Here is a 25,783-nt window from a genome sequence, read left to right on the forward strand (position 1 = left end):
AACTCCTAGTCTCAACCTTCTCTTGATATTCTAGTATTTTTTTAAGCAACCGTTCTCTGACCCTCTTCATCATTAAATGCCTTGAATTATTTTATTTACTAGTGTAAACTTGCATGGCAAATTATTTGTGCTGGTTTGCTTTATGGAACAAATGGAAACAACAAAAAGTGAATCGAAGCTTGGCAGAAGTTCAGCTTGGCTGCACACTCACCGAGTTATCAGTTGCCTAAGTTGCTCACTGGACACCATATTGTCACTGTGCATATGAATCAGAAACTTCTAAGTCAAAAATTGTGAGGAGGAAAATTGTGTTGATCACGTCTACGTGCTTCTAATGAAGGGAATGAACAACTTGTATCAGTATGGGACTGTGGTCAAAGAGAGCTAGGGGAGTTGCCCAGTTCTGAGATGCTGTTATACTGAGCCACCAGTGCAGAGGTAGCCACACTGAGATGAAGAGCGATTCTTTTCTTCAAAAGATAAGTCATTTCAGGAACTCTGAACAAATGTCCCTGTTGCTTCTGTTTTGTTGTCCTCCAAATGAAATGGGGAAAGTCATGTCATTGTTGCATAATATCATAATCAGCCTTGACACTTTGTGTGAACAATATTGCTGAGGTGACTGGAGAGCAGTCAGTGAAACGTGTGCAATCCATATCCCTAAAGAGTTTACATCTTATTCAATAACTTACTGCTTTAGTGGAAATACTACTCAGTATTGATAAACATCCCACCAGTGTTCTGGCTCAACTATCGAAGAAACCAGAGCTATAATAATTGAATAGCTAACATGATACACCTAAAAGATGACTCTTGGTATATGACAGACAAAGGCTTGAATCCTTCTCATGTGCTTACTAGATGTGTGATTTAGAGAAGGGTCCATCAGCTGTCTAAGAATAAGTTTACTAGCATGAAAAGTGAGGACAATGCGTTTTGCAGGGTGAAACTATACAATAGGCTTGTACGTAGGTGTTTGTGTTTGTTAAATGTTAATTCCTTTCCTTCTTCCCATCTTCTATCATTCCTACTATGATTTATAGAAAATATATGCTTTTGAAATTAGAATTATGAGGAACTAAGAACTGCAAAATACCTATTTATAAAGTTTTACATTATTACAAAAGTATGCAAAAATTTAGAGTATTAATGTTTATAAAGCTAAATTTTATAAGCCAAATTCATGCAATTAAATAAAAGCTTTTAGATTTTATAGATTCTTTAATGAGTTTATTCTTTTCCTATATCAATATAGGAATGAAATATGTATCAATTAAAATGTTTCTTCCACATAAATAGCTTATACTTTAATATTTTTGGCAATGACATGTTAAAAGGAAAATAATTTAGAACTTGATTGATTAATGGCCAATTAGGAGAGTCTTTTCAGGGTGGAAAAACTAACTTGTACTGGATTCAGAACATGAGATCTAAGATTTCTACAGCTATGCAAGTCCCTTAATCATCTACATAATTTTCATCACTGTCAGCTAGTTAGATGAGATCAGTCAGAATTCTACCCAAAATGGGAGTAGGCAGAGGCATACGGTTGGATATGTGCTCTGCTTCTGTCCTGTCTTTGGAGGAATAGTTAAGGAGTAGTTGCTAGTGTATTTTAAGTAGTACTCAATGATACTGTTCCTCCTGTAGAATTTGTAAAGATATCTGGTGATTTTGTGTAAAAAGCAACTTCTGTGAAAGCTGGTTCTTGTGGTGGTATTGTGCTCCCCAAAATAAACTTATTTTGTGCACCCTAATAAACTTATCTGGGGTCAAAGAACAGAACAGCCACTAGATACAGAGGCTAGAAAATGGTGGCACTCACACCTTTAATCCTAGCATTCCAGAAGCAGAAATCCCTCTGGATCTCTGTGAGTTCAAGGCCACATTGGAAACAACCAGGCATGGTGACATACGACTTTAATCCCAAGAAGTGAGCCTTTAATCCCAGGGAGTGATGGCAGATAGCAGAAAGGTATATAAGGCGTGAAGACGAGGAACTAGCAGCATTTGGCCAGGTAAGCATTTAGGCTTTTGAGCAACAGTTCAGCTGAGATTCGTTTGGATAAGGACTCAGAGGCTTCCAGTCTAAGGAAACAGGATCAGCTGAGGAATTGGCAAGCTGAGGTAGCTGGGGCTTGTTCTGCTTCTCTGATCTTCCAGCATTCACCCCAATAACAGGCCTCCGGTTTGATTTTATTAATAAGACCATTTAAGATTTGTGCAACAGGTTCTTGTATAAATAAAGTAAGAAGGTAATGGTGTCACTGAATAAGACCTAGGAAGCACTCCAGTTCCTCATTCTAACTTTTCTGAAAAGGTAGGATCCTTTTGAAATTCTTAATTGAATCAATTGTTGATCCTACATCAGACTTAACTTTTACTTACCCCATGTGAGAAACCCTGCAGACTCTTCTAAATTCTTCCTTTGTGCTGTAAAATCTTTGACTGCATTAACCATTGATTTAGTCTCCTATTAGCTCCATCCCATTTGACCCTCCCGACAGGGCCATTCAGTCACATAACTGACATTTAGGAAAGTTCAACTTTAGAAGTCAATATATTCCATGTTAAACATCTTATTGCAAGTATAGCAATCATATTTTCATAACAATGCACTTCATGGTTCAGAAGTCTTTAAGTCACATCTCAACTCATTACATATTCAAAGGAGGAGTGCAATTTAAAAAAATCTTTGTATTTCTCATTATGTTTATTTTCTTATCCATTTACTGAGACTGGACCAGGTTTCAGAGTTTCATGAATAGTGAAGGTAAATTTCAAGGAACATCAGAGTTATGATGATATCTTTAACTTGACATTCATAGAAAAATTTGAAAGCACACGCCTCACTGGTTTTTATCTGGAACTGCACTTAATTTAAACCTCATTCTTTATTTTTCCCTAAAGTGTCTACTGAATTTGATATATCTTCAGCTTCCATAAGCTGTTTACACCTGCTTCATATCAAGGGCGTTCCATCCTTAGAATAATTTAGTCAATTTGAGGAACTGATTTGAATAATGATAAAGAAAGTCAGCAGAATCTGAAAACTACAGGATTTTAGATGAAACAGAAATCAACATTTCACTTCATTTCAGTCGATCCCCTTCTTCCATCCAGGCACAAAGGCTAAAAAGCATGGCCGACTTCCTATGGGTAGCTAGCAGGAAAACCTCTACAATCGATGGCCCTGGTTCTAAGATGAGTTTTTTCCCCATAGTTCAATGATGACAAATAAATAAGGCCAAAGGTTACTGCTCCTTGCTATATGCCTGCACTGCTAAAGTACAATGTACAAATAACTCGACTATGGCACATGTTAGTGAAACAGCCATAACTGTAACCAGTATTTCTTTCCTAATCATTATTTTGTTCAAGTGTATTTGAAGTAGATGCTGATGATCCTGCTGTAGGCCACAGTCTTGTCTGCCTACTGGTTTTTGTCAGCTACTTACATAATTATGCCATAACCTGGTTCTAATCACTAAGAATGAAAACTTAGATTAGTCTGACTTAATAGTCTTAATTCTTTTTTAAAATTAGTATGGAGATATAAGTGAGACATGTTGATCTTAAATTCCAGTACACAGGACTATGAAGTCTAAACATTCAAGGAGTATGTTCTCGGTTCCCCCAAAGGAGGGCTACTTTTTATTGAAAGTGATGACTGGCTTTTTGGAAGAGTATAAAATGCATTAAACATTCATATCCCCTTATTCTTAGAGCATTATTTGAAGTTTCAGGTTGTATATTCTACCTACCAACTACATCAATGACCTGCAAGCTCTGGAGGAGTTTCTCTCTCTTACAGTGACTAAAGAGATAAAGGGAAACCACATGAAAAAGTTAGATCACAGAAAGAGGAAAAAAACTCATGTAGTCAGGACAAATGGAATTTTATGTGGTTGGGATAATCAGTAAAATTCACTCTTAGTGTTTATTGCTTTTCTTTGGTGATAGATGTACTCTTTTAACACTGAAGACTTGTGGTGTCAAATGTAATCACTTCTTACTTTCCATGACTTCATACTCTAGGTAAGAATCTGAATCTAGTAATTAATGACTTAATTTAATTAAATGATGAATTTCTCACATATAGAATATACCCCCCAACTAAGCCAATGCATTACAGTCTAACCAAGAAGACATACTTGGTTCATTCAATGACTAGAAGAAAATAATTACAGAACTGTTGTGTAAGACTGTTTCCTATGGTAATATTTTATTTGCGCTGAAATGTGATTTTATTTGTATGTTAATACATAAAAGTGCCTCGGATCAGAGCTAACAAGCCATAGCAGAAATGTGGCAGTGGTAGCACATGCCCTTAATCCCTATCACATGACAGGCAGATCTCTTTGTTTTCAAGGACACCACCAGCATGGAGACACACGCCTTTAATCTCAATACCAACCATTGAAGACCTGGAGGTCTGTATAGATAGGCAGTGACAAGGAGGTCCTATCTATCTTCTCCAATGAGAAGGCAGAACAGAAAGTCAATACAAAGACAGATACACAGGAAGTAGCTCTCTTTCTCAGGGGAAGGACAGCAGTGGCAGAAGGTAGTAAGAAGGCGGTTTTACTCTCAGCTCTTAGCTACTGCTCTGATCTCTTGGGCTTTTAACTCTGCATTTGACTCTGTGTTTCTTATTTAATAAGACTGTTACATCTACAGTTTCCTCCTATTAAAATATTAAATATTCCCACTGTAGTGGGAGAAAAGACTCTTTAGATTCAGAAACTAAATTTATAAGGCTCAGAAAGTAATTGAAGCATAAAAGATCCATAACTCCTCCGTCAGAAATTATATATGCATTGACATTGACTGGGAAGAGAGACTATCCACTTGGTCCACCTGCAAGGATGCAGCTTCAGTGAGACATCAGCCATGCTAGAGTTTATTTTTCATTGACATAGCTGTCTTTGAGTCATCTAGGATCCTGTATGTAACCCCAGTAAAGTCACTGCTTCATTAAGACTTGGGATGGAATCATGTGCTTAGTTTGTTATCATTGACTTATCTGATTACATATCCTCACAAAATGACACACAAATACTTTTCATGTATGTCATATGGCTAAGTCTTTATATTCTCAGAAAAAAAGAGTGATCAATCTTAATCCAGTTTCCTGTAAAATCATAACATTTTAATGAATACACCAGAAAGGGGTCCATATCAATGAGAAAGTGAATGGTTACTTTGCAGCATCTGTTACTGCTCAGAACTCTTTAAATTTCTCTTTTTTATCATTGAGACTTCCAGGACAGAATATAAATTTCTTGAGAAATCTGCTTGATTTGTGTAGGGTTTTTTGTTTTGTTTTGTTTGGTTTTTTTACCTTTGGGGACTCCTGCCACCCAGATCCCAAAGAAATACATGGAGACTTATTCTTACTTATCTTACTTATGAATGCCTGGTCTTAGATTGGCTTGTTTCTAGCTAGCTTTTCAAACATTAATTATTCCATTTCTCTTTAACTGCTTCTGGGCTTTTTACCTTTCATTATTCTATATATCTTTCTTTTCTTCTTAGTCCATCTGTGGCTGGCTGTGTAGTTGTGTGGCTATGTGGCTGGCTCCTGGCATCCTCCTCTCCTTTTCTCTCTCCTCCCTCACTCATTTTTTTTCCTAAACCTAGAATACTCCTATTTATTCTCTCTGCCTGGCAGCCCACCTATTTCTTCTATTGGCTGTTCAGCTCTTTATTAGACCATCAGATGTTTTAGACAGGCACAGTAACACAGCTTCACAGAGTTAAACAAATGCAACATAATAGAATGCAGCACATCTTTGCATCATTAAACAAATATTCCACAATATAAACGAATGTAACACATCATAAACTAATATTCTACAACACATTTGTTTATAGATTTCCTTCCCTCTTGGCCCCAGACGCTAATATTCATATTTATTCCATAATAATACTCGTTTTTAACATTTAGTGCCAAATATAATTAGTCTGTTTTTAAAAATCAAATTCATTTTCAAAGAACAAAAAGCTATTAAGTTAATCTGATATAATTGTAAAGGATTATGATTCACACTCTAAAAGTGACTTAAAATCAGAACATCTAAATTGATGCGTCTTATTTGAGACAATAAGAATAATGCTGAAACAGTGTAATGAATATTACTTGAATTATAGTTGGATTAAAATTCAACAGAATTGGATGTTTCCACCCTTATGTGTGTATGTCTAGCTGTTGCTCAACTTACCACAATGGTTGGCCTAACCTACTGAAAGATATGCTGAGAATTTAGTCATATTCTTGATTATTTTCAACTAAATGAAATTCCTTTCACTAAAAGGAATTTTTTTGGTAATCTAATTTTTAGTTTACTGTCATTCTTCCATCTTACTTCATGTATAAAAATGCATCTTTACAATCAAGACTAGGGCTAATTAAAAATATTTATACATACCCACAGAAAGTATCATCTTAATTAGCACCATGTATTTTTAAATTTGTAAATTTAAAATTTAAAAGAGTTAAAAAAAATTAATGTGTAAAAACTGGCTTTGAGTAACAAAAGTTTGCTTTATCCAGTACAGCAGAGAGCTCTGACCCTGTTCACAATTTCTGTCTTCACGGCAGCCACCCTCAACCTAACAGTCCTTTCCAGCTATTGTTATATGTGAACTCACAGTCAGCATAACTGTAATTTTGGTGTACTGATGATTACTCTTTAACAGATCATTTTTCATAAATTTTATAAAGCCCATATCTGCTCTGTGAAAGGCAATTTGTCATAAGCATCAAAACATCAAAATGCTGCTAAACCTTTACAATTGTATCCTTGATAATTCCTTTTAGCATGGCTTAACTTTACAAACTTAAGCCACTTAAATATGTGAAAACATTATTGTGATTCATGCCTCAGTATCTTTCACAAAAGTATTGTCTTTCATATTTTAAGTCTATATATTTAATCATATTTGTTTTTATATAATAGTTTTGACTTTAGCTTTATTGATTTTCCTTTTACCTGGTATATATTAGTATTTTACACTTTAAATACATTTAAAATATTTTCCCTTTAAACCATCTCAACAAATGACAGTGTTATCTTGAGAGAGAAGTGTAGCTATAAATATCTCCCAGTTCATTTTGTATCTTTAAAAACTGGTAGTCAAACCATTCTCCACATCATATGGTATGATAGTGGAAAGGATGTGAAACATGCCTGCACTTATGCTTCTATCAAAATTTGTGTCTAATGAACGTCAAAGAAAGAAAGGAGAGAAGTGTCATCAAAAAACTGCAGTGATCATTTTTTCTCTTAAATAAGAAGCATAGTGAGATTAACTGTGGTCGATTAGTCTTAAAGTTAAATATATACAATATTATGCCCAGTGGACTATTAAAACCAAAGTAAACTCTAATTTCTTCAAACATTAGGAAATGAATCCAACATTTTTAAGTATTTATTTCACCAACTTCCATATATACTTTTGAATTTATACTGTCCCAGGTATAATAATTGTTGATGTAACTATTTTAACATGCTGGGATGAAATGACTCTTTCTACCTTCTAAATAAATGCTGGTAAGTTAGAGCTTCTCAACTTACCTTTTATATACCATCAGGGTAATTGAAATTCCATGTGACAGATGTTCTAAATTCTTACATCCTTTATCTGTGTGCATTTTTTCTGGTTACTCCTCATCACAGTCTAAGCTACAACAGATTTGACTCCTCATCTTTCACTCGTTGCTACTTAAGTTCAATCAAATAGAATCTTAGGGTTTTTGTTTGTTTTTTCAAGACAGGGTTTCTCAGTGTAGTTTTGATGCCTGTCCTGGATCTCACTCTGTAGACCAGGCTGGCCTCAAACTCACAGAGATCCGCCTAGCTCTGTTTCCCAAGTGCTGGGATTAAAGGCGTGCGCCACCACGGCTTGGCCAAATAGAATCTTAAAACAGAAATTTAATACTGGAAATCTTTGTTTGTAGTTTCCATTTTAAAAACCTTTAACTTTCACATTTAGTAGCCAGGGTTGCATAAAAAACTTATATTTCCCTCTACTAGTTGTATAATTGGCAACAAGAAGTACTTAAAGAAGGTCTTCAATGCATAAACATGTGAGAGTGTTTTAGGCTCTACACAAAATATGGAATCAGTTCATGAAGACGTTTCCTTTGTGGTTGGATTGGAAAGAGTAGAGAATTGATACCACCAGAAAGGATGCATGCAATTGTTTGTGCTCCCACATACTATATGAAGGACTCATGCCTCCACGAGTGGAGAGATACAGCTTCTTAAACTTGTTTTTTAAAGAATTCTCAGTAAGCTTCTAAGAAAACTAAACCAAAAGGCTAAATAAATCATCTCTTGATTATGCAAACTAATTCATAGGGTTTCAAATTATTTACAGATAAAGCCCAGTAGAGACCTAGATTTAGCGCCCTCCTTCCCTTGATTAGCTCAGAATGTGGCCATAGTTCACATGGACCTCCTTAAGATGTGTATACAGAGGTCAATACAATTGGCTTTGACAAAGACTTGTGCATGTGAGTGAGACGGGGAAGGTGTGGACCCCCGACTCCAGGCCGCTTACATGCACGCTGAGCAGCACAGAAGCTCAACTCCAGGATTCGGCTCTCCTTTTCTTCTAGTCACACTTACTAGGACAATCCATGGAGGAGCCAGAGTTACTGAGTTAGATCCAGTTTTGTGAAGAAAAATACTAACCTGGCCCACATGATCCAAAATTGATTACACTTTTGTCTCTATGTACTTATCAAGGACCTATTTCTAGTGCCACAGCTTGATTAAACAAGAGGTGACAATATTCGCATTGATTTATGTATATATAAGAGCAATGATATGATTCTTAGCAGTGCATTTTTCCTTTTATTGTAGTGGGTTCGTTCAAATAATGAGACTACATTGACCCAGGAGAATGTATAGGAAATGAGATTCGATAATGAATGCCAATAGATGGGCTGTATACACTTGCAAGTCTCTGAGCAATGATAGGATTTTTCACACTACTGACACATTTTATTGCATAATCCCAGAGAATGTCTGAATACTTCATTAAAATATATAATGAGTGAAGGAGACAGACTGTCCAAGGTTGGATCTCAGTGTGAAAGCATTTTTAATAGTATAAATCAGAATCATCTTTATATCAGATGTTTTTTCACTACTATGTCAAATTAAATGCACTGTTCGAGAATGGTATTATTGAAATTGGCTATTAGGAGTGGTGACTGAGAAATCAAAGAGCAATTGTTTCCTGATAATATTCAGATCTTTTGAGTTTCTAATTATCTCCTTTACAGGCATTACTCAGGGATTTCTAATTGAATTCATGACCTTGAACCAGATTCACATCCTGAAGCTCTCTAGGTTTACTAATAAATCCTGTGTTTTATTCTTATATTTATTTTTCCTTCATAGTCTTTTCTTGGTACTCTAAAGAAAGATGCTTTAAAAAGTTAATTAGCTAATGCAAAATTCTCCCCCATTATCATCATATTTAATTAACATTTTCTTATTTATCCTTCCGTCTTAGCAAGGACTACAAGTATTTCTGGATGTCAGCTTCTTATCTATTACCTTCAGCTTTTAAACATAACAAAGTGCCTGGACTCTTTATTTAGTGTTTCAGGTTTCTTTTCTTTCAGGCCACAAAAGATAAATTCACCCAGATGCACTGACAGCATCAAGGCTTCAAAAATGCATCCATCCATTACCGTATAAGCAGTTCAGTCACTTTAATCCATCTTTTGCCCATCACTCAAATGTCAAACTCACATGTTTGAAGTGTACTTTTCTGAGCATGCAGTTTCAAACTAAGAGCCCTGTGTCTACTCACTTACAAACACGCAAGGAATAAGAATTATTTTGATCAACAAGATAACAACTATCAAGTGTTCTTACCTAGTAATGGATGATAAATATACTATGACATTATTCTGATGACCATTCAGTACTGACTAGTGATGACAAGTTCCATCCATCCGCAGTGATTGGAAACCCCTCATGGTTTCCAGTCTACCTTCACATCTTTGTGTGTTTTTATATTTTAATATAAGCTTCCATTTGTATCCCTTTCAAAATGCTGGTAACTCAATTGTATATATCATTTTTGTCTTACTTGTTTAATTTATTCTAATCAAAGTTTCCTTGTAATGTTAAGGCACCAGAGCTCATAGTTTTGAGTTTATTAATGTTTAGGATATAACTAAGCAAAAAGAAACATACACACCAAGAGATCAGAATTTCTAGAGAGTATGGATAGTTTTTGGCAGTCAAAAATATCTCACTTGAAGAAAGTGGATTTTGATATCTATACAGAGTCTAGGACTTGAGTAGGAATTCCTTTGTCCTAACATTAATAAGAGAATGTTAAAAAAGAAGGAACAGGGACTCAGAGGTTGTTTTGCAAATTATGTCATTTTCCAAGTTTTCTCTTTTAAAGGAATTGTGAGAGACTGCATATAGAAGTCTAAGTTGATGTATACCATCATCACTTCCCAGAGAGTAATAGAACACATTAAATTAGTGTTTCATAGCATTGGTTTATACTTGGGGACTCCCTGTTGCAAAATCAACCACAGATTCTGTTAATAATGTTTTCTGCCAAGGAATTTGTAGTCTCCTGTCTCCTCATGTGGAGTTCTGCTTCCGTCATGGTTCAAGAATTCCTGAAGGTCTGCTCTAGAATCACTATTATCAATAGTAATGTGAGCAGTGTAACTAAGGTATATTTTATAGCTTAAAAACAATAAATTTCTTTATCATATGCCACAAACCACAGTTATAAGCTTTTGCAATTGTAGTTCCATATATCAAATCTGATTTCAATGTCAACTGTCCAAAAATGTCTATGTGACAGAATTTTTCTTTTAAATGAATAATAAATATATAGCTGAACATGTCTCTGTTTATCATAGAAAGAAAAGAAATTTGGCCATGGTACTCACATGGCACTGTGCGGAGGTAGAGGTTGTCACGGATGATTTGCTGAAGTTCGTGGTCAACAGAACCCTTCTGAAATCTTAAGTTGAGGTAGTGACGAAGATCCTTATCAACAATTCCTCCTAAAATAATAAAGTTTCTTTGTAAGAGATTTAGAAAATATAATAAGGATACAACTTGATTATATTATAAATACATTCATAACATATAAAGGATGAATAATTTCAAGTTACTCTTTTGATGTCTAAGGCATTTATCACTAATATAACAATTAGTCTGCTTTCCATGTCTATACTAAGTAATTTGTAAGTATCTTTATTTTTCATTTAAAGTATAGTTTTTATATTGGTAGGGTATTAGTTACTACTGAACTATATATAATTGGATTATCCATAATGTATCTCATTGCAGGGCTAAAAGGTCATTGATTTCTTCATTTCCATTGCTTTTTCCCCTAAACACGACTAATCACCATTTTAATTCTATTTCTATGAACTTCATTGCTACAGGCATCACCTGTAAGAGGGATCATATAATATTTACCCTTTGTTACTGGCTTATTTACTCAGCAAATGTCTTCTGAGTTTGAAAAGACTTTTAAGTTATTTAAGGTTACTATGGAAATAAAGTGATATAAAAAGTTAAAAGAAAAATGGCTACATAAATATTGATGACTTTCTCCCCTCCATGAAATAAATCAAAGTGATTTCTATGTTATGTAATATATGTGCTGAAGTTTTAGCTAGAAGTAAAGTTTGAATGGCATTTCTTCTTTTGCCAACAAATAATTTAAATATGTTTGCTATTATAATCTAAAGAAGAATGGGGCTATGGATTTGAAAAGCCACTGATGCAGTTCTATTGAATATTAAGTTTAAATTAATGATAAATTTATTATATTATGAATATTCATTTTAAGATTCTTTCTAGTTCCAAACTGGAAAGAATAAATTAAAAAACAAAATACTGGGGGCTCTTAATATAGTCATCAGCCAAGAAAGTGTACTGTTGGAGATTTTTACTCTTTTTGGGGCCTGCCACCCAGCTCCCATATAAATTACATGGTGGCTTAATCCTTAATTACGAATGCCCTGCCTTAGCGTGGCTTAGCTTCTAGCCAGTTTTTCTTAACTTATTCCATCTACCTTTTGCCTCTGGGCTTTTCCCATTCTCTTACTTCTGTAAATCTTACTCTTACTCTGTGGCTTGCTGTGGAGCTGGGCTCACACAAATTCATGCAGGCGCGCGCGTGCGCGCGCACACACACACACACACAAATAAATAAATTGGTTTTTTAAAAAATCCAAAATGCCTACAAATGTAAACAAGAACACTATAAACTCTTGTCTTCTCAAGCAAAAATGTTAAGGCAAATGAAGTGTGCCTGCTGTCCTTGGTTGGCAACTTGACTACAATCCACAACTGACTAAAACCCAAGTGGCTGGGGTACCTCTGAGGGTGATTTTCTTAACTAATCAGTTGACTTGGGAAGACCTACCCTGAATCCAGGTCTTGTGAGGTGGGAAGATCCACCTGAAATGGGCTATACCTTCTGGTGGCAACATATATAAAGGACATGGAAGAAGGAAGCTCTCACTAGACTCACTGGTATTAGACGCTAATTCTTTGGGATTATGAGGTATGAAGAAGACCAGATGACACAGCCAGCCTTGTGGACTGAACAACTTACAGGCTTTTTGGACTTTTTGTGGGGAGACACCCATTCTTGGACTAGCTAGATCACAGCTTGTCAGCTACTATAATAAATCCTCATATACATATATATATATATATATATATATATATAAAATATTTACTTATGCAACATATATTTATATGTATAAATAAACATAATCTATATATAAATACAATATTTAATTTTGTTCTTCTAAAGAGTCTTGACTAATACATGAAGGAAAAAAGCAACAATACAGCTAAAGGTAATGGAAAACTATGGTAGATTCCAAACATAAACTTTTCCAATTCTTTAGACTCTCAGAGTTCACAAATATGTACACCAGCTTTGTCATGTGAAATGGCATGACATGGGAGTGCAGAAATGCAACACAAACACTTCCCACAAACTTTTCAGCATATTTATTTACATTCACTGCAAAATGTCTGAGGTTCTTCAAGTGTATCACTTCAATTGCCTCCTTGTCTGTGGGAATACTCACAGTAACATGCCACGGAAAATAACTGTAACTCATTCAACTATCACAATTCAGACTCCCAAATAATGTTTCTTACATATTTGAGGATGTGGCCTCTTAATCTATTTTTTTTAGGCAGGCCAATGTGATAACGGAAAATAAAGGAAACACTATTTATTGGGTGCACACAAATATTTCACTCAGAATGACTATACATAAAATTTTCTAAATTCAAAACTATTCTCTCAGCCAAAGCAAAGCAGTCAAGCAACAAATCATCAAAGACCCACGGTTGACATCTTTATCCTGGTTTGGTTTCTGTTCTGAGATAAACATGACCAAAATCACACTTTCAGCTTACACTCTCATGTCATAAGGAAGCTATGGCAGGAATCTCAAAGTGGGGACAGAAGCACAGACCATGGAAGAAGAGGGACTCCTGCCTTCCTTCTCTACCTTGCTTAGCAAATTTTCTCATACAGCCAGAGCCATCTACCTAGGGAGGCAAAGCTCACACTAGGATGGGTCCTCAGGCATCAGTTAATAATAAAGAAACTACCCTATAAACATGCCAGACACTCTGATAAAGGCGATTCTTTGGTTGAGTTCCCTTTTCTGAAGTACTTGGTTTGTTTCAAGTTGATCAAGACTAACCAATATGATCTTCAAGCACGCTGTGTCCATGTGTCTTAAATTCACTGGCAGCCCGTGAAGTGGTAACCCAGGCATTGTAAAACACTCTTTTCCTGCCTTGTGCCTGCCAGCCCCCATCAGCAGAACACCTTCCCCTTTGATAACTCATCACAGCTACTGAGCAAGCATCACGCCCGTCGGCTGTCCTCAGCTGTTGGTGCTGCCTGCATTTTAGTCTGTAGGTCTTTCCTCAACTGCACCCTCTCTCCCTTCTTTTCATCTTTCTGCCTCATATGTGGGACATAACAAGTGATGAAAAGCTTTCTGGTAGCCCAAGAAAATGCCAGTTACAGAATACCAGCTGTAGTTTTCTCATAAATGTAAGCCAGAATCATTCCCCTAATGTAGTATGAGTAAAATCACATTTTATACTCTATATCACTTTGTCCCTGAAAATATATTACCATTTCTTCCACCACAAATATATAACATTTACCATCTTGAAAATTTATATCCCTTAGAAAATAATTACTAAATGTTTATCAACTCATTTTAATGGCTAGTGATATTTTCCCTCCAAGGAAAAACTTGAAGAAGCTTTTAAGAATAAGTGTTAAATTTCCTTCACTAATTATATGACTTGCTACAAATTACAGATGATCCTATTTGTTTTGGAAGTATTTTTTTTGTTCCATGTATTCTCCATCCTTGATTATCTGTCACAATTTACCAGAGCATCTCTTAGTCAAAACAACTTTATTTTTTTCAGTGTTCGTATTGTGGCAAATGAAAATAGTTTACCTATCCAACTTCCTTTCTCCTGTTAATTCTTGGTAAGATAATTTTGATTTGTTTTTGGATCTAAGCATGCTCATGCTCATGGTCAGCCACCAGTCACATGGATCTAAAACAGCCATTCCATCCAGAGCCTTACTCCTAACTGTCCTTGTAGCTTTTAGCAGCTAGTTCTAGCCATTGAGATCATACAAAATGAGAAAGTTATTTATTCCTTGAACTTGACATGGTATCTGAGATACAACAGCTGTGCTCAGACCAGGAAGCAGCAAACACAAGCAAGAAGCTCACACAAAGGTTAGGGTAGAAGTTAGAAACAGCTGGATATCTGATGGCTTTATTAGGCAGCTAAAAGTAGTATGATCAACTATATGAGCAAAGGTTTCTTGTTTTATGAGATAAGATAAATATTTTAGAGATAATGGGGTACATAGTCTTTTATAACTAACACAGTTGAAAAGCTTTATAATAAAATCTCACTTGGTAAATACATTTATAAATGGTCTATGTATATGGACTATTTATACACCTATGTAGCAATTGATAAGAGATTTCAAGTGAGAGGGATTAGGTAACAGACATTGAAGGATGCCTGAGCTAAAAATAGAGCCTAAAGTCTAAGATGATCTCAGTTATTTTTTTTAAGTTTTTATTTTATTTCTTGCAGTGGTGTGTGTCGAATGCACACACCAGTCCTTACAAGTTAAAAATTTAAAGCAAGCTAACACAAAAATTTACAGCGTTAAAGCAACATTGCTTTTTATCAAAATAGGAAATCTCCCTTCTTATTTGTCTTCATGATCGCCCTGGTCTTCTTTGTTAGTGTTTGTAGAACGTTTGTTCTCTTTCTTGTTGGTCTTTAGGTCCAGGGTGTTTATGTCAAGCAGAGCACTGTCCAGGTCTTCATCTCTTGTCTGCTTTAGCATCCAGTGGGTCTTACTATATTTCAATACCACTACAATACTTATCGGACAACACTTTCATTTTCTTCACATAAAAAGTGTTGCAAACTTAAATACCAACAAGACTTAGTGAAAGAGAAGGATGGGGTGTATCTCATGCATGTGTAGACTGTGGGCCACACTGTGAACTCTGTAAAGATCCAACTTTTTAGTCTAAAGCTGTAAAGTCCATTCTCAAGGGGACCTCAGGCAATCTTTTGAACTTAACATCAAAGTGTAACTTAAGAAGAATGTTAAGGAACGAACATAGTTTAGATTCTTTCTATTGCAAATGAGAGAAGTGATACAGAGATTGTGTGAAACAGAATGAGTGAACTATAAGGAAGCAAAACTCAGGAACTATCTAAGAAATCTCAAAATGTTAGTCATTGAAACTGTGCATCGAGAGTAAAGCTCTTGTGTTTCTTAGGAGTGTCCCTGGTAGAGGATGACAGCTTCATCCCTTTGATTATTTGAACAGCCAGATGAAGGAAGGAAAGTAAAATGTTGCTTGGATAAAATGGGTGAATACTTGGTATATTCCTTAAGAAAATGTGTCAGTCAGTTCTACTTCTATTACTAAAACCAGATACTCTTTCAAAATTTGAGATGGAAATGCACTAATATGTAGAGTGTTTATAACAAGGCACTGATTGCTAGTAGCTGGAGGCTTTCATTCATGCACTAACCATTGACTCATTTTTATCTCTCCTTGAAAAAACAACTACTTCTGGAATGGACATGTGCCTTATGAATAAATATATCAATGTAAATCAATTTCAGTTCATTCTTCAGATGGTAGTGGTGGGCATGGGGAAGAATAGGAGCTGAGCACCAGAATGCCATCCAGTGCTTCAGGGTAAGTGAGGATGTCACTTTTTGCCCCAGTTTTATTTTTCATTCCTATTCTACAGGATGCTGAAATTGGCCATTGTGTTTGTTTGTATTTTATCCTTTGCATTTATTATTGTGCTTAATTTTTTCTGAGGTTAAAAAAAAGAGGTCCCGGTGTCTCAGTTTCTTTGTTTTTTCATCTTGAGTGACTTCACCTTTTACGTTTTGTGTTGGTATGGTAGGGCTTTGAGTCAAACTATCACTTCTTTCCTCAGTCAAAATGCCTCTTTTAGGGGGTAGCTTTAATTAGGAGAGCAAGCAAAGTGTAAGCACATGCATTCATCATGAAGACATAGACAGTTAAAATTAAGGGCCATTTGAGGGGTAGTAGGGAAACTTAATACAGTAGATGCTTCCCAAAATATGTACATATATGAAGGTTATCTAAATGAAATCACCAAATAATGGGGGAGATAAAGTGCCAGTGGGCCATCTCTTGCCACCAAATGAAGTTTCCAGTGTCAGGATTGGATTACGTTTAATTGAGCTGTTTGCCAAAGGTATCCCAAATAATCCAGGCAGTTGCCAAGACTATAGGTTGCTCTCTACAAACTGATGGCAAGATTCCATTGCTAAAGACAACACCTACACAACTCATTGAATATGCAGAAGTTGAGCTGGTGCCTACATAGAGCCTTCACCTCTATGTCCCAGTATCATTAGTACAGGAAAGTACTCTGCATGCTGCCAAAAGAGAAACATAAACACCAAGCCAACCATAAACCTTTGATTTAAATGGTATCTTGCCTGCAAAATATGCTAGGGCAACAGTGGCACAAAACTTGTAAGAGTAACCAATAAATGATTTAAGGCCCATTGCCTGAGATGGAACCCATAGCCAACACTGAGACTAGATAGCTCAGGGACCTAGGGCAAAAATAAATACTTCCGTTGTTAATAGAAAAGTAGCAATAACATGACACCTAATGACATCCTGGGTACTCATAGGTCAGTGTCTTGCTCAGCCATCATTAGAAAAGCTTTCTCTTGCAGCAGATGAAAACAAGTACAGAGACCACAGCCAGACATTACAAAGAAAGAGAGAACTGAGAACACCCATCCCTGTTGTAGAATATTATTTTAAGATGTTTTACATTTGTTTATGCTATGAAACATTTGTTTAATGATGCAAAGATATGTTACACTCTTTTATGTTGCATTTGTTTAACTCTGTGAAGCTGTATTAGTTTGCCTGTCTAAAATACCTGATGGTCTAATAAAGAGCTGAATGGCCAATAGCAAGGCAGGAGAAAGGATAGGCAGGGCTGGCAGGCAGAAAGAATAAATAGAAGGAGAAATCTGGGAGGAGAAGAAGGAATAAGAAGAATAAGGAGAAGATGATGCTAGGGGCCAGACACCCAGACACACAGCCAGTCACAGAGTAAGAGTGAAAGTAAGATATACAGAAGTAAGAAAAGGAAAAAAAAAACCCAGAGGCAAAAGGTAGATGCAATATTTAAAGTTAAGAAAAACTGGCAAGAAACAAGCCAAGTGAAGGCCGGGCATTTATAATTAAGAATAAGCCTCTCTGTGTGATTTATTTGGGAGCTGGGTGGCGAGCCCCTCAAAAGAGTAATAACAAACAACAACGCATCCTGAAATGGGATGTCTCCATCAAATCCCTCCCCTCAGAGCTCAGGGACCCCTCATGGAAGAGGAGGTGGAAAGAACATAGGCTGTGGGATGTCTTTCTGTGCACTGCGATTGTGTGTTGCTCTGATTGGTTGATATTTGTTTGGCCAATGGCAAGGCAGAATAAGGTTAGGCAGCACATTTGAACTGAAGAGACAGAAGAAGAAAGGAGAGTGAGGGGAAGCTGCGAGCTGTCGCCAGGAGAAGCAAGATGTGAAAGTACTAGTAAGCCACAAAGCCATGCAACAAGACATCGATTAATAGAAATGGGTTGAGTTAAGTTATAAGAGCTAGCTAGCAAGAAGCTTTAGCCATAGACCATACAGTTTTTAATTAATATAAGCCTCTGAATAGTTATTTTATAAGTGGCTGCAGGACCTCGGGTGGCAGAGATTCATCTGGATCTCAGGGCCAGGCAGGACTGGAGAAACATCCTGTTACAAGCATAAGAGTCAGAGAAGATGAAGGACACCAAGAAAACAAGGGCCTCTAAATCAACGTGATCAAAGTTCTTACGGGCTCACAGAAGGCAGTGTGAAAGGGCCTCTGCACGGGTCTGCACCAGGTCCTCTGCCTTTATATTAAGGCTTTCAGTTTGGGGTTTTACGGGATTTATGAGTGTGCAAGTGATTGGGTCTCTGATTCTAGTGCATTTCTTAAGCTTTTTTACTTGTTTGTTTCATCCTATTTCAATGTGTCAGTTTTTGTTTTATCTTGTTTTATTATTATCCATTAGAAGCCTGTTTGTTTTCTAATAAGAGAAATAAAGGGAGTGGACCTGGATGGAAGGGGAGGTGGAGGAACTGGGAAGAGTAGAGGGAGAAGAAACCAGAATCAGGATATAATATGTGAGAAAAAAATCTATTTTCAATAAAAGAAAATAAATATTAAAAAAAAGAAAATGGTGTTGTGAAAAGATATCCAACATATTGCCTTGTTGGTGTATTTTTCTGCCCAGCATTTCCAGCTTTCTCTTTATTGTTTCCAGCTAATAAGATTCTTTTCTTTTTGATATAACCATGAAATTACTATCCACACTGCAACTTGAAGTCATCTTTCACTGAGCTGGGAGACCTCTCTCATTGGAACTTTTGTAGACCCAGCATCTCCTCAAGCACTCTATGCATTCTAAAGGCCACTTGCTGGCTTAATATCCTCCCTTTAGCTGGGAGCTCCCAAGACAGTGGATCCTACTCATGTCTTCTCCCCTTTTCCCATCCCAGTCTCTAGTGTTGTTTTATGTGCAATCTACAAAAATATGCTGTGTGAGAGAAGAATTAAGCTTATCAAAGGTACTAGAAACCAGATAGAATATGTATAACATATAGTGATACAAAATATCACTATATTACAGTATTTTTACCATTTCAGAGCCTAATTTTAACAAGAAAAACAATTTTCAACCTGTTTCATAAATAATGTTAACTATATAATGAGGCCATTAGGAATAGAAAAGCTTGCTTGGACTTTCCATGATAGTTCATCGATAAATCTCATAATTGTTCTCCATACAATAAATTCATAATGTATAATTATATAAATAAAATTATATTTCTACATATAGTAGAGTATGATGTGTAAAAACTTACATAAGAATATGTACACACTTTTTATATAAGTACACTATAAATTGTTACTCAAAGTGATTTTATAACAATAAAAATTCTCTATGTACATAAAATATTAACAGCTGCTATATTTAAACACACATGAGAATAGGAAGAAGCAAAGTGCTAGAGAGGCCCACAGAAATCCACAAAGATGCCCCCACAATAGACTGCTGGCAATGGTCGAGAGACAGCCCGAACTGACCTACTCTGGTGATGGGATGGCCAAACACCCTAATTGTCGTGCTAGAAACCCCATCCAAAGACTGAGGGATCTGGATGCAGAGATCCATGGCTAGGCCCCAGGTGGAGTTCTGGGAGCCCAATTAGGGAGAAAGAGGAGGGTTTATATGAGCGATGTTGAGACCAAGGTTGGATAAAGCACAGGGACAAATAGCCAAACAAATGGAAACACATGAACTATGAACCAATGGCTGAGGGGCCCCCAACTGGATCAGGCCCTCTGAAGGGGTAAGACAGTTGATTGGCTTGATCTGTTTGGGAGGCATCCAGGCAGTGGGACTGGGTCCTGTGCTCATTGCATGAGTCGGCTGTTTGAAACCTGGGGCCTATGCAGGGTCACTTGGCTCAGCCTGGGAGGAGGGGACTGGACCTGCCTGGACTGAGTCTACCAGGTTGATCTCAGTCCGCGGGGGAGGCTTTGCCCTGGAGGAGGTGGGAATGGGGGGTGGGCTGGGGGACAAATGAGGTGGGCGGGAGGGGGGGGAGAACAAGGGAATCTGTGGCTGATATGTAGAACTGAATTGAATTGCAAAATAAAAAAAAATATCTAAAAAAAAAGAATATGTACACACTTTTTATATACGTACACTATAAATTGTTACTCAATGTGATTTTATAACAATAAAAATTCTATATGTACATAAAATATTAATCTGCTATATTTAAACATGATTTAAATAATTAATGTAAGAAAAATTTTGAGAGTGCTTTGAGGATTGAACCCAGGGCTTATTAGACAAGCACTCCACTATTAAATTCATCCAAAAATATACATATACATATTCATATACATCCACTTATACATACATATACATGTAGGTATGTAAAATTTCCAAGAGTCTCTATGTAATAAAAATTGAATTTTTATTATAGCACAAAAACCTTCAAACATTTTTGAAAACAGTGCAAATTATAACTGTAGAAATAAGGGTAGAGTTTTCAGTAGAAAAACTAAATTTTAGTTACCACTTCAACATTTATTCTTTTGGGGATGCAGAAGTCATTTCTGAGTCTCCTTTTCCTCCAAGCTGCCATAACAGAATACCATAGACTTCCTGGTGGCTTACACAGAAATCAATGTTTCTTTCATTCATGAAGACTGAAATGTCAAAGTAAAATTGACTGCAGACCCATTGTCCTGTTTTCTTTTCTGGTTTGCATATCACTCTCTTCTCATTTGATCATCACATGTTAACAGAGAAATCATCCAACCTGTGAGAGCGCCACCCTGTGGTCAGACCCTATGCAAATTCGAGGAGAAACAAGGACTGGATGTAGAGCAGTGGGCGTAGCACCAAGTAAGCACTCCTCTAGACCCAAAAATGTAAGATTTCATATCAAATATTCACTGAGTATATTCTAAAGTTTAGGAAATTTTTGTCATAAAATGACTAACTTATTATTTATTTGTAACAAGTTAGATACGGTCATAAAAACGGTGTTGGAATGTATATCTCAAATACTGGTTTTTATTTTCTGAATCTTCCAGGAAATCATAACATTCACAGAAAATTGATTTGAGAAAAGGTCTCTATCAAATAGATAGCAAAATATCCAAGCAGAGTGGTCTGCAGTTAGAGGAGAAGGTCTCTCCCAGTGCTTGACAGTATTGGCCCCAGGGACAGCAAATACAGCTCGTGTTAATTCACTGGTTGGTGTGGACACCAAGGAATAAATAACAGGAGAGCACTGTGAAGCTAAGCTGCTAGCTACGTTTACTCTTTCAAAAACAGTTTCTGCTTAACTTCTCTCAAAACAGGAGAGTCAAACCATAGAAAACTTGATGGATCCTGTTAATATCCTCAGCCACAAAATGGATGACAGACTTAAGTAATCAATTCTGCTAGAGCATGGGGCCTTTTCATTTAGATAACTGCATCTTTGATTTCTGTCACCTGGAGGCCATCTCCCTTCCTGGTGGCTAGCAGGCTGTACCTCATCACCGAATGCATTTGGTCTACACTAGCTGTGCTCTAAGTCACCAGAAGCAAATTGTTCTCCAAATAATTTCTTCTTCCTATTTTAAATAGGAGAACACATCCCAGGGTCATTAAATTCATTGAACATGCCTTGTTTAATTATGTTTTTATAACTGAAAACATTTTGTTACATAATGGTATGAACTTCTCCATTATTTTACTCTCATTAACAGTCACTTTTAAAAAATTCAGCCTTAGTACTTTAGCGGGTTTTTTCCTTCAAAAATTTGAAATAATATATTTTCTATAAGAAATGCAATAATGAGAAAAACAGAATACTTTTATCAGTTGCAGATCATTAGGAGATTCAAAAGGGAAGAGAATAATTGCCACTTCAGAGAAAATGACAGGGATAAATATAAGTGGTTTATGACATTCTCCTCTTCCACTAAAAATGACTTTTTATCATTTCCTTCCCATACTATTGCACAAATGCAGTATTATTATTGAGTTTCATTTTTTATTGTTAGCACTGCATTGAAAGTTAGAGATGTTTCTATAGTTACGTTTATTGGCTCTCATGGAGCAGAACAAATGAATTTTTGGTGAATATCAGGTGTTGTCCTAGGTGATGTCCATGCACTATCCAAATTTTTACTATTATGATTTATTAAGGATAACTGCAAATTTGGAAACTAGATACCTTGTATCTAAATTTTAAAAAAGTGTCCCTACAAGGCTAATTCCATCTGAGACTATGGTATCATGACAAAACTCCTAAAAATCAGCTGTCCTTTATAAAAAGCAGATGTCACTAGAAATCCAGCATATAGACAGAAAAAGGGTAGAAGGACATAAAAAGACAGAAGAATCTAACCCAAATTCAATCCATATTTTTCTAAACCAGAGACATATACAATCCTAAATCTAGAAAGGAAAAAATAAGCTACTGGGATAGTTAGGACCACACTTGAAATCATAAATTCAATAAATCTCAAAGCTTGTTTTTTTATTTTCATAAAATATTTAGTAAGATGACTTACATGAGAGAAAAATACCGTTTTTCTACAATACATAGCTAATTCAGTAGGCAAGAACATTTTTCCTTTAGAGCCTTGGTTTACTGACTGTATTTTATTCTAAGGTTTAACTTAAAAAATGAAGAAATAAAAATATCACAACTATTTTTGGTCTTTGAAAATTTAATATAAGAATTGCTACACATGAACAAACTCCTACAACACCTTCATTCAAAATTCTAAATATGGACATGTAAATGAAGATTAAACTGTGACGTTTTAAGCATATTTCAGTCTGTGTAAGCAAGTTATTTTCCCTGAGTCAACTACAAACATATTATGAAATCAGGGAGTCTTATAAGTAAAATACATGGAGATTTACAGAGTCAGGGCTGGAAATACGACAATATTCATTCCTTCATGTTAACCATTAATAAGATCAGTCCTCCAATCTGAAAAGGAAAATATTTTATGTTTTACACACCTGCTGCACGTCAGAGACTACCGTAAGGTTGAATATAATAGATGGTCCACTTCTAAAGGTTCCGGCTGAAAAGTACCATGTCATACACCATTTGACTCAAATCAACTGAAAAGGCACCACAGCTTTGTTGTAAGCCCACTTCACAATGATGATACAAAGAACTTTCCTTTCTAAACCTCTTCTAATGGACAAACTTAAACCTCCATGGGCTGTGTCAGGTTGGATCAGTGCTAATGAAGCAATACCAAATGGTCAACTCATTATTTGAACTGCTACAAGGCTAACTTCAAATGCTGAGAGATGTATTCCAAAGGTTTATTTTGAAATGCAGAATGGTTCTTCCCATGGGAATAATGTATATTATAATTATGATTTTGGCCCACGTTGGTTTTATAATGAATCAGGCACCTGAAGTGCATAATTCATGGAATGTTAGAAGCACAATATTGTGCACAACAATGCTTCTAGGAGGTTTGGGGTTGAGGGGAGGTGGGTACAGGTAATGGCTAAGGTTCCAAGCCAGCAAAACAGATTCTAAAGCCTCCAAGCCCCCTTTCATGGCAGAGTGGAGCAGCACCAGCTCTAAAACCCTGCTGGAAATTCTTTCCACTACAGTGGAAGATTCCAGGAAGAGGATGGAGTGAGAAGGGTGTGGAGGAGGGGCGGGCTATTAGCCAGATTGGTTCCCTTCACCAGAAAGGACTTTATAACAGTGAACACTCTCTGACCTTACAGCCCTGCACTGCTGAATGACCTTTTATTGAAATGGGCTTTTGTTCTCAGTTTATTCTGAGATCTTCTTGACTCAGTTTATATTTCTGCAATTAATTTTCTTTCACTATAAAATAGCCTCAAACTTTCTCCACTCCCTGTTTTATAAGCAAACATAAATTATTTTGTGCTTCCTTTGACATTCTTTAAAATGTGTTACTATTCATAAAATTACAAAAACAATCTGAGCTATCTTTTGTTACATTTTTTTTTTGCTAGCACCAGCCTTCTGTCTCATTCATCCTACTCCCCATACTTAAGTACATCAGATCCTGGAGGGAAGACAGGGGAAGGTGTGGCAACAGGTAAGAGTGGAAACTTGAAGCATCTAAGGACTACAGGGCAGACTAATTTTCATAAGTTTAGAACAAGGAGTTCTAAACAGTCAGTTGAATGTGCTATTTAAGGGATGTTTTTGTGCATCCAAGAGCAGGTACCTGTGAGTCAAGGATGCAGAAGTAGGGGAGCAATGAAAAGTTAAAAATTAGTCACTGGAGTGCTACTAAAGTAAGACAGAAGGAGGAAGAGGAAGAGCAGGGAGATCTCCTCACCATTCCCAGTCATCTACGTTCTGATTGCTCTAAAGTTGAAAGACAAGACATTGATCTGACAGATGAGAAGCACAAATTGGGTTGAAAAGGCCAAAACTAAACCAAGTCAGAGACTGTGGCTGAAAGGAAGTGGAGAAAAGATCTCAAGTACTGAAGCTGGAAAAGAAAACTCATTCTGTTGCCAAATGGCTGAATACGCTGTGCCCTCAGTGGCTCTGAGGGAAGTATATGAGCCAAGCCACAAGTGGTCAAAGGCTCTGAAGGTGATCTGTAGAGTGCTGCATTATTTTTGAATTAGAAAATTATTTCCTCAACTTACTGCAATAGGAGCTATTTGGGCCATTGCCAGGGATAGTGCATTCAACTCTCCATATTCAAGGACTATCAGAATTTCCTGAAAATTTATCTTAAGGCATCTGTGTTAGGGTTTTGTTGCTGTGAAGAGACACCATGACCATAGCAACTCTTATAAAGAAAACTTTTAATTAGGGCTGGCTTAGAGTTGCAGAGGTTTAGTCCATTATCATCATCACAGCAGGACATGGTGGTGTGCAGGCAGACATGGTGCTGGAGAAAGAGCTGAGAATTTTATATCTTGATCCACAGGCAGCAGGAAATGAACTGAGACACACTTCCTCCAACAAGGTCACACCTACTCCAAGGCCAACCCTCCTAATAGTGCCACTCCCTATGAGCCTATGGGGACCAATTACCTTCAAACTACCGCAACATCTGCAAGCATTTGCCCTTAGCAATTCAGGAGAAAAAAATGGAGAAAATGACGATTATGCAATTAATAACATATATTTTTTATTACTTTAAATCTCAGTTTACATGTACAAGTGCATGTTTGAACTAATAAAGGAATATTTGGTGCCTGCCATCTTAAGCTATTCTGAAAAATCCCTTCATTTGCTTACAATGAAAGCAACAAAATTATTCTTTTAAAGTAAATAAAATTTCTTTCTTTAATGTATTAAAGTTTTTATCATACAAGTCTTTCATTTGCTTGGTTAGAGTTAACTCAAGACATTTTATGATTTTGGAGGCTATTGAGAAAGGTGCTGTTTTCTTGTTTTCTTTCTCAGTTCATTTGTAGGAATTTCCTGGTGCAATTTTTAGGGTCATGAGTGCATATTATCATATCATCTACAAATAAAAATGTTTTGATTTTTCCTATCCAATTTGTTTTCACTTGATC

General features: G+C 36.3%; 1 protein-coding gene across 10 annotated transcripts in view; it reads right to left on the reverse strand.

The window, feature by feature from the left end:
• Magi2 (membrane associated guanylate kinase, WW and PDZ domain containing 2) overlaps window positions 1-25,783 on the reverse strand; it is a 1,438,220-nt gene that overhangs the window by 1,003,457 nt on the left and 408,980 nt on the right. For all 10 annotated transcript variants that reach the window (XM_052720134.1, XM_052720125.1, XM_052720126.1 and 7 more), the window contains exon 2: window positions 10,946-11,062. In XM_052720134.1, coding sequence (XP_052576094.1) covers window positions 10,946-11,062 — 117 coding nt within the window. The remainder of the gene's footprint in view (window positions 1-10,945; window positions 11,063-25,783) is intronic.

This window comes from Peromyscus californicus, unplaced genomic scaffold (assembly GCF_007827085.1).
Source record: "Peromyscus californicus insignis strain IS unplaced genomic scaffold, ASM782708v3 Scaffold_6__1_contigs__length_162567912, whole genome shotgun sequence".
In the NCBI taxonomy this organism is placed as follows: domain Eukaryota; kingdom Metazoa; phylum Chordata; class Mammalia; order Rodentia; family Cricetidae; genus Peromyscus; species Peromyscus californicus.